The 9,591-nt window shown below is 38.6% G+C and overlaps 2 protein-coding genes across 2 annotated transcripts in view; both read left to right on the top strand.

Annotated features, from left to right (window-relative positions):
• LOC103361613 (WEB family protein At1g12150) overlaps positions 1-6,302 on the top strand; it is a 7,797-nt gene extending 1,495 nt beyond the window's left edge. Inside the window, exons 2-4 of the mRNA XM_008287745.1 lie at positions 2,534-2,588; positions 4,036-4,153; positions 5,280-6,302. Coding sequence (XP_008285967.1) covers positions 2,534-2,588; positions 4,036-4,153; positions 5,280-5,304 — 198 coding nt within the window. The 3' untranslated portion in view covers positions 5,305-6,302. The remainder of the gene's footprint in view (positions 1-2,533; positions 2,589-4,035; positions 4,154-5,279) is intronic.
• A 1,325-nt stretch (positions 6,303-7,627) lies between these two features.
• Positions 7,628-9,591, top strand: part of them4 (thioesterase superfamily member 4) — an 11,504-nt gene continuing 9,540 nt past the window's right edge. The window contains 1 exon segment of the mRNA XM_008287744.1: positions 7,628-8,039. Coding sequence (XP_008285966.1) covers positions 7,911-8,039 — 129 coding nt within the window. The 5' untranslated portion in view covers positions 7,628-7,910.

Genomic DNA, 9,591 nt, shown 5'->3' with positions numbered 1-9,591 from the left:
CCACCTTGCAGCATCTTAAGTGATTTTCTTTAATTATATTTTACATTTGTGACATTTCACAGAAACTATTCTGACTGACTGAATGTGGACTTTGGACATACATTTTGCATTTCTGCTGCACATTCTTTGCATTTTATTCCTCCCCTCTGCTAGCTACAGTTTTCAAAATCTGCTTCACTGTGACAAACGACAATTAGCTGAAAAAATGTCAAGTATTGCCTAAGATGTGGCTCTTGCGGGAAGTTAGGCCTGCTCTGTTCTTAACGAATTCATCATTTTCATGACACTGTTTGCCTCTTTAAGTAGAAATCCTCCCTATCTTTATCTTGCAGGGGCACCATTACTGCATCCTGGGCTTAGAACCAGACAATGTTATTGTAGTACAGTTGAAACCAGAAGTTTACATCCACTGTATAAACAGACAACTTTAAAAAAGAAAAAAATTCTCACTATCTGACACTAAATCAGAGTAAACGTTTCCTGTTTCAGATCAGTTAGGATTACCAACATTATTTATATTTGCTAAATGCCAGAATAATGAGAGAGAGAATGTTTTAGAGAATTTTTTATTACTTTCTTCAAAGTCAGAAATTTACATCCATCTCCTCAGTATCTGGTAGCGTTGCCTTTAAACTCTATGACTTGGGTCAAACGTTCTGGGTTTCCTTCCACAAGCTTCTCACAACAGTCTGATGAGTTCTGGCCCATTCCTCCTGACAGAACTGGTGGAATTGAGTCAGGTTTCTCCAGGATTGAGATCAGGGCTTTGTGATGGCCGCTCCACAACACTGACCTTGTTGTCCTGAAGTTTCTCTGTAACTAATCTGGCGCTATGCTGTGGGTCATTGTCCATCTGAAGACCCATTAGTGCCCAAGCTTTAACTTCCTGCTGATGTCTGGAGATGCTGCTTCAATATTTCCACATCATGTTCTTTCCTCATGATGCTATCTATTCTGTGAAGTGCAGCAGAACACCTCCACAGCAGGATGCTGCCACCCCCGTGCTTCACAGTTGGGATGGTGTTCTCAGGCTTCAAGCTTCCCCCTTTTTCCTCCAGATGTAACGATGGTCATGAAGGCCAAACAGTTCAGGTTTAGTTCCATCAGACCACAGGACATGTCTCCACTAATGAAGCTCTTTGTTCCTGTGTGCATTTACAAACTGCAATCTGGCTTTTTAATGTTTCTTCTGGAGTGATGTCTTCTTCCTCTCTGAGCATCCTTCCAGCCCATGTCGGTACAGGACTGATTCCACTGTGGATAATGACTCTCTGACCAGCTTCAGCAGCATCTTCACAAGGTCTTTAGCTGTTGTTCTGGGGTTGATATGCACATTTCAACCAAAACATTTAATCTCTGGGACACAGAACCGTCTCCTTCCTGAGCCTATGATGGCTGGACATTCCCATGGTGGTTATAGTTGATATAACTGTTTGAACAGATGAACCTTCAGGCATCAGGAAGTTGTACCCAAGGATGAACCAGACTGGTGGAGGTCCACAATTCTCTTCCTGATATCTTGACTGATTTCTTTAGATTTTCCATGTTGTCACTAGAGGAAGCAGCAAGTTTGAGGTGTGCCTTAAGATACATCCACAGGTGTGCCTCCAATTAACTCAGATGTCAGTTAACCCATAAAAAGCTTCCAAAGCCACGACATCATCATCTGGGCTTTCTCAAATAGTTTGAAGGCATATTAGTGGATGTAAACTTTTGACCTTGAAGAAAGTAATAAAAATTCTCTCTCTCATTACTCTGGCATTTAGCAAATAGAAATAATGTTGGTGATCCTGACTGACCTAAAACAGGAAAAGTGTAATCTGACAGTGAGAAAAAAAATGTTTTATGTCTTTTTATACCGTGTATGTAAACTTCTGGTTTCCACTGTTGGTTGTATTTATTTATTTATTTATTGGTCCACTTGTCCCTTAAGAGAACAAAATCACAACAAATCAATAAAACGTTGTTCTGAGTGTTCACATTCATTCTGTGGTGAAATCCATGTGACCTCCATCCACTGGTCACGAGGATTCACTGAACGTTTTGATGAACATGATGAGAATCATATTTTATCGCCTTCAGTGACCAGATGTCAACACCTGAGTCTTTGCATCACACATTAGCATTCTGGTGAATTTCTACGCCCCAGTTTGTTTGTTCCTTTTCTGCACCCAGTCATGGTGGAAACGTTTGTATGTTTGCAACGTAAAACACAAAATTCACACACAATAAGGGAGTATCTTTGGGAGATGTTGCGTTTGTCCCTCCAGGAGAGTTCAGAGACTTGGAGAATCAGCGTTCAGAAGCATTTCAGCTGCTGGGGTGTCGCCCAACACCTTAAAATGACACTTTATGATGATTTTTCCTTCAATCTGTCATTTGTGTCTGTATGGTTGCTGTTGATTGTATGAACTTTCCTAGTAAGGACCAGCTTGCACCTCAAACATGTTTTGTCGTTCCTATTAAAATCTTTCAGTTTTCCTCCATGTGCACCACTCCAACTGACGAGTACTTTCTTCTGTTTCCTTTTCAGGAAGAGGCTAAGAAGAAGAGTTCGGACATTAAAGAATCTATGGCTGCAATCAAAGGTGAGGCGGCTCTTTGTTTCGTTTTTACTCAGGTGATATCAGAGATGTCAGTTTGCTTCGGATAAACCGGAGAAAGAAATTTAGAAAAGACAGAGGGTGGCTCATCAACCGCTCTTTGCAGATGTCCTGAGAGATTCCTGTAGATTCCTGAGATAACTGACTGGTTGAAAATGGATGACAGCAAACCAGTGGAACCAGATGTGACAACATGCCGACGTCCTTTTGTTTTCTGTCACTGATTTACAAGTGAAGGCAGGTTTAAAAGGCATGCTGTCTTTACAAAAACAAATATGAAACTGTAAAAACGGCAAGAATCATCACTGGGTTTTTAACTTTGGGACGGTCTGCCAACTACTCTTACAATGTGCATTTCTGTTGGTAAAATAGATCAAATATAAGCTTAAAAATGGGATTTTTCATCACAGTCACTTTATTCATCCATCCATCTATCCATTATCTATACACCGCTTAATCCTCACAAGGGTCGTGGGGGGCTGGAGTCTATCCCAGCTGACTCAGGGTGAAGGCAGGGGACACCCTGGACAGGTCACCAGTCTATCACAGGGCCACACTTAGAGACGGACAACCAAGCACACTCACATTCACGCCTACAGACAATTTAGAATCACCAATTAACCTCAACACGTTTTTGGATTGTGGGAGGAAGCCGGAGAACCCGGAGAGAACCCACGCTGCACGGGGAGAACATGCAAACTCCACGCAGAAAGATCCCAGGTGTCCTCACTGGGACGCAAACTGGCGACCTTCTAGCTGCGAGGCGACAGTGCTAACCACCGAGCATCCTTGCAGCCCTCAATCACTTTATCCTAATTTAAAAATTAACAAAAAATAAGTACATTTTCTAACCATATTTTTGCAACCTGTAAATTCAAAGCGACTCAGTTGCAATCAACTGTCATGTGACAAAAATTCAGGGACTTTGCGGCTGAACTGTGTATTTGCAAAGAGCAGAGAGGAGACAAATATGGAAACTAATTAAAAATATAACTTGTAAAACATCTGTAATATGTAGAGTCACCATCTTTCCCCCCAGTATTGGTGACGCCTGACGACTTGGAAAAATGTGGTGCACATTGATTCAATTTTTCTTAATTACAGAATCAAAGAAATTCAACTATCATTTTCTTTTCTTTCAAAAAAACCTAAAGATGTATGGCATTAAAAATGTGCCATACTGCACAGAAGACATTTCTGAGTTTCTGAGTTTCCATCGAGGTGCAGGACTTTAAATTGGAGTAAGAAAATGAGCCCACAGTGATGAAAAATGTGATAGAAGCAGTAAACTATCAGCTGCCATTAATGTTTCTTTGCCTTAATAACTGTCAAACTGTTTTTCTGCCCAAAATCTCCAAATTTCTAACATGAATTACATAACTTCTCAGTTTGCGCCGTCATGTCTTCATGTTTCTTCCCGTTATTTTCTCAGCTGAACACGAAGCGGCTAAAACTAAAGCTCAGCAGGACATTCAGAGTTTGAAGCAGCAGATTCTGGACAGAGACAAAGCCATCTGTGCCTTTGCAGACACGACCAAGGAGGAAGCACGGTAACATCTCAGACAGCTGCTGACGGATAAAGAGGGTGTAATCAATCAGACAGCTCCGGGCCTAACAGGACAATGCAGACATATCCTTTACAAACAGGCTGGAAGAGTAAAGGGCTGCACAATATGTTGTTCCAGCATCAGGTTTACATCGAATTACCTCAAACACATCATGCTGTAATGTTTTTTGATGCTTGATGCAAAAACAGCTCATACAAGTCTCCTTTTCCATGACTAGTCTGCAAGAGAAGTCTGTCTGATCATTCACTCAAATTTAAAGAGTTTTTTCTCAACTTTATTTAAAAGCCACAACGTTTGTTGACATGCAGGCTTCACGTGTGCACAGCAAATGAGTGAGAAACAGAAGAAAAGCGCTGAAAATGACGATTTGGTTGCAAAAAGAAACACAAATTTCACATCATGCCTAATAATGTGAACCGATGGGGACTAGAGGCTGCTCTGTGCACAGCTAGCTTCTGCATGTGAAGCATTTAGGGAGCACTTTTATTCATATTCAGCCTCTAGGAGATGCACTGATGTCAGGATTATATTGAGTGTTTTTTGGATGCAGATCTGAAGCAGGAATATAGCACAACAGGGAAGTGAAAGTGACGCTCTGTTTATTGAAATGTGAAAGTGCAATGCAAATATCTTGCCTGTGATATTAACGAATAGCAGTGACCTTTATATTGATTATTATCATTTTAGCTGTTATCTTGCAGCCCTGGCCAATTATATAGACATTTTTCAGTTACAGAAAACATAAACTGGTTCTCTGTCTGCAGCCCAAAGCTCTGTATGATGAATGCAAAGTTAGATCTGGATGCAATGCAAGGCAAAAAATGCTATTTTGGGCACCTTTGCCAGTGTTTCTCTACATGAGAAAAGTTTCTTTTTTTTTTTCAACCTTTTTAAATATATTTCTTTTACTTTCTATGCAGATGCACTCCCCTACAAAATTAATACTTTATCAATTAAGTTTTTCAAGTCATCTGATGAAAACTTTTCAATAAATATATCACAGAAAACTACATATTGCAGTGTTGTCCACCTCTAGTAAAGACCAAGGCGGCTTTTTCACATCTTCTCGTTGACTAAAAGTTGTCATTTCTGTTCTTGATTTTTGCAGGAAGCTGTGTGGAATTGCAGCGTAACCCCAACGAGCTCAACACTAGAACCGCTGACTGTGAACTCTTTCGAAAAGATGCATTCAAGTACATATTTAGCAATGCTCTTTTAGTTCTGCTAGTTTCTTATGAGATATGTGTTAAAAAGTGGGTTGGGTAAAGAATGTCTGTGGAGTGGGGAAATGTTTTCACGTCGATTTGTACGGTGATTGTGCTAGAACCGGTTTGGCCTTTTGTCTGTGTAAAACACTTTGTAGTATCCTCAAATAAATGGTCGTCACCCAGACTTGTTACCAGCAATAGCTTCAGATGAGATACATGAGCCTTGATGCCTGAAGCGTTTACAGTAGCTGTGCTTGTTTGCCCAGGAGTGAAACCTGAGAGATCGTCATAACCAGGAAAGTACAAGATCATCAAATAATCTCTGAGCTCCACATTCACTGGAGTAACATTTTTAGGCTTTGTGGAAATATAAATTATTTTGGGTGTTTGAGTGTAAAAATACTGTTTGAATACTGAATAAATGGGACAATATAATCTTTCTAACATTGGTTTCTGGCTTTAAACTATGAAGTCTTGCCTGGTTGAAAAGCTTTCTGCTGTCGTCTCCTGATTCAGAGAAACTCGATCGACTGGTTGAGCTGCTGAGCCACAACCAATAAACTTACAGAGCAAGAAAGAAAACCTGTACAGATGTACGAAACACTATGTTCATCTCATAACCGATAAGTTGGAGAGACTGAATGATAACAGCTGATGCTCCTCTCACTCCCCCTAGTGCAGAAACGAGGATCAGGAGTGACAGTGTGACTGCAACAAGTGCACCGAGTCACTTCCTGCATGAACAGGTTGATGTCTGGAGGGACAGTATCTGTGAGTGCATTAAAGTTGTAACAAAACTGCTGGAAGGCAGAATTAAAACATGATTTATATATTATTCCTGTGATGTTATTCTTTTATTTTATTACTGCATAAAACTTTTGTGTCACTGGTGATGAGCATTTTGTAAATATTTTAACTACAAACATTGTTTGCCATGGATCAGTGCTCTTAGTCACTCTGCTGTTGATTCATATTTTAAATGTCAGATTAAGAAATGTGGTAAAGGCTTATTTACATTAATACTTGTTTTTTTGTTGTTGTTTTGTTGTTTCTTTTAGAAAATAGTTAATGAATAAGATATTTACCAGAAGCTGTATTTGCCTTTACTTTAACACTTTACACACAGCAGCTTTGAACGCATTTTGTTTGAGTTGTTGAGAGCCAGTTGAACTTGCTCTGCACGTTCAGGCTGACAGTTTCTTGGTTGTTTGTTTGTTTTGTTTTTAAAAAACAAAAGTTGGTTACACACAGTTACGACAATGCATCTCTGTGCAGCAGTTAAAACCACGTTCAAAGAACATTAATGTAACCAAAACACTTGATTTATATGTCAGGAAAAGCTCTTGTACTATCCACATAGTAATTGTACAGCAACCACTAATAAATCAGTTAATTTGCAAAATTAATAATATTGTAGGGTGTTCATCTTAATATTTAATATAATCTGAATTTTTATATATTTTATTTATTATTCTGATTATTATTTTTATATAATATTGCAGGGGGTCTTAACATTAGAACTCAGGAGTTCTAAAAATTTAGCTTAATGCTATAAACTCTATATGCAAAACAGATGTTTTCTTTGTAAAAAAGCATGGTCCTTGATCAAATAAATAAAAATAAAATATATTCAAATCAGTCAAGTAAATTTGTTTAAGTAATGATATTGTAGGGTATTAAACTTAACATTTAATTTTGTCATTACATTTAAAAAATGTGTATTTTATATAATGTGGTTGGGGTTTGACTTTAATATTTGTATTACTCACATCCACACAATAAATCACACTGTAGGGTCTTAACCCTAATATCTAAACTTGCTAAGTACAATCATGACTTTGTTCTGGCTTTGTGTTTGGAAAGCATTTTGGCTCAAAGTGTGTTATTTTAAATATTTAGTGTAGTATTTTTCAGAGCTATTTAACTGGTGCTTATATATTCAAGATTTAAGAATCAAAATTTGTACACTTTTTTTTTTTTTACAATTTTATTTTTTATCATAATCTATTATAGCACTGCAATTTTAGTTTAATTGACATTATACATATATATATAATTTCATAATTCTATAAGGGTTGTAAATTCGTTTTCGCACGTGGTTGCAAAGTTTTGTAAGTGTACTGTTGGTTGCCATGGAAACTTGGATATTTCAGGAAGTCGCTCTCCTCCCACAGCCAATCATGTTGAAGTTGTACAGCACATGACCTGAGTGACGTCAAGCAGGAGTAACGCATGCCGGAAGTTGACAGCGGCTGGTGACTCCTGAAAGTCACCGGTAAATTGACGGAGAGAGATTCACCGGGGCGGGTCGGTGTTCAATGAGATAACGGAACACTACCGGGAGTTAAACGTGAGGTAGAAATGTTACAGAGCGGCTCGGGTTTTACTGTAGTATCGATAAAGTAAAGTCAAATAAGAACTACCGTGTTGTTTTTTTGTTTTTTTTTACGGCGCTAGCAGACTAGCTAGCAAACGTGCGCAGCGTTACATCATTTTTTGTGACTCAGGAGAAAAGCAGCTCTGACAGAAAGATGGCAACGAACCTCGGTCGAATATTCAGGAGCTTCCAGAGCCTCGGTTCGGTTTCATTCATGAAGACTCAGCTCGTCCTCCCGCCTGCCAGCAGCTCATTCAGGACCAGCTCTGTTTGCTCCATACTGGTTGGTACAATAACGAACTGGACCCTTCTCCCTTTTTCCAGGGCTGCCTTTGTATGAAAATGTACAGTAATGCTTACAAAAGAGCAGATTCCCATAATGAAGGCATAGAATATAATGCACATGATCAGTAATCCTGCTTTTTCCTTTCAGCCATGTTTGCCAGGGGGGTACTCATTTCACTATATGTTTATTTTTAAGGTTGAACTTTGCAGCACTAGTCTGCATAACATCAAACATGTCTCATAATTATGTGTTTAACCAGATCACACATAAGAGGGACGTCAACATAACTTCACTGCAACTTTAAAATTAATCCTCTCTGACTGTTTAATTAAAAAAAAAACAACAACTGACCGGTGTTGTTTATTAAGTACACCTACAAAATCTAATGCAAGCTTTCATGTTTTTAGTTTCATTACTGTGATATTTTCTATTTTGTGTTTATGACTGAGGTCACAGTGGTTGGTAGTGGTGTTACCGGACTGCATTAGACTTTAGATAATATTTGGCCCTGGGCATGTATGTTAATGTGGTGGACAAAATATTAGAAACACCTTCAAATATAATGCACTTTAGCCACACAGCGTGACCTCAATAATGAATAAAAAGTAGAATTATCACCTTTATGACAACGTCAGCAAAATAGGAATATGTAGAAGCTTCATAAAAGTAGAAATAATGTCGGAGCTGTTGCACTGGATTGCATCAGTGTACCTAATAAAGTGTCCAGCATGTGTTTATTGACCAACTTGTGTAGTTTAGTTAAAATATGTATCTTTATTTTGTTGTTCATGGTTTGAATATATATGGGGTTTATTTTCATTTTAAGTTGCAGTAATTTTTTAATGTGTATTCATGTTTCTAGAGAAATGCACTCAGAACAGTGCTCATGTTGCATTCAGTTTCTTTGGTAACTTTAATTAAAACCTTAATTCAGCATCTGCAGACAGCTTCAAACAAACAGGCAACAAAATGAGCTTTTTAAAACAAGTAGAAACAGGAAGCACTAAATCTTTTATCCAGCCAAGGTTACACACAAGGACGCGAGTTACTTATTATCCTTATCCGACGGCCACAACAGCATCTATGAGCAGCCTTTTAGGGCCTCTCTTTATCGGGCTCTCGGCATAAAAGTTGTACAAAGTTGATGGAGACACGTTTCGGCTGTGCAGAGCGGTGGGATGAAGGTCCTGGACAGGTTGAACTGCTGGCAAAGGTCAAGAAGTTGAGCAACGACTGAGCTTTCTGAAGCATTTACAGAGTAATTACTGCAGCGTTTAGGTGTAGTCTCTGGTCCTCACTGTGTACCAGCACATACCGGTAGTTACTGGTTAAATCTACACAGATGTTTATTGTGTTATTAGAATGTACAGTTGAAATCAGAAGTTTACATACACTGTATAAAAAGACATAAAACTTTTTTTTCTCACTGTCTGACATTAAATCAGACTAAACGTTTCCTGTTTTAGGGCAGTTTACCAACAGATTACCAGATTACCAACATTATTTCTATTTGCTAAAGGCCAGAATAATGAGAGAGATTTTTTTTTTT

This window comes from Stegastes partitus, unplaced genomic scaffold, assembly GCF_000690725.1.
Source record: "Stegastes partitus isolate 25-593 unplaced genomic scaffold, Stegastes_partitus-1.0.2 Scaffold517, whole genome shotgun sequence".
NCBI lineage: Eukaryota > Metazoa > Chordata > Actinopteri > Pomacentridae > Stegastes > Stegastes partitus.
Note: the sequence above shows the minus strand (reverse complement) of the source record. Positions and strands in the feature narration are given on the sequence as shown.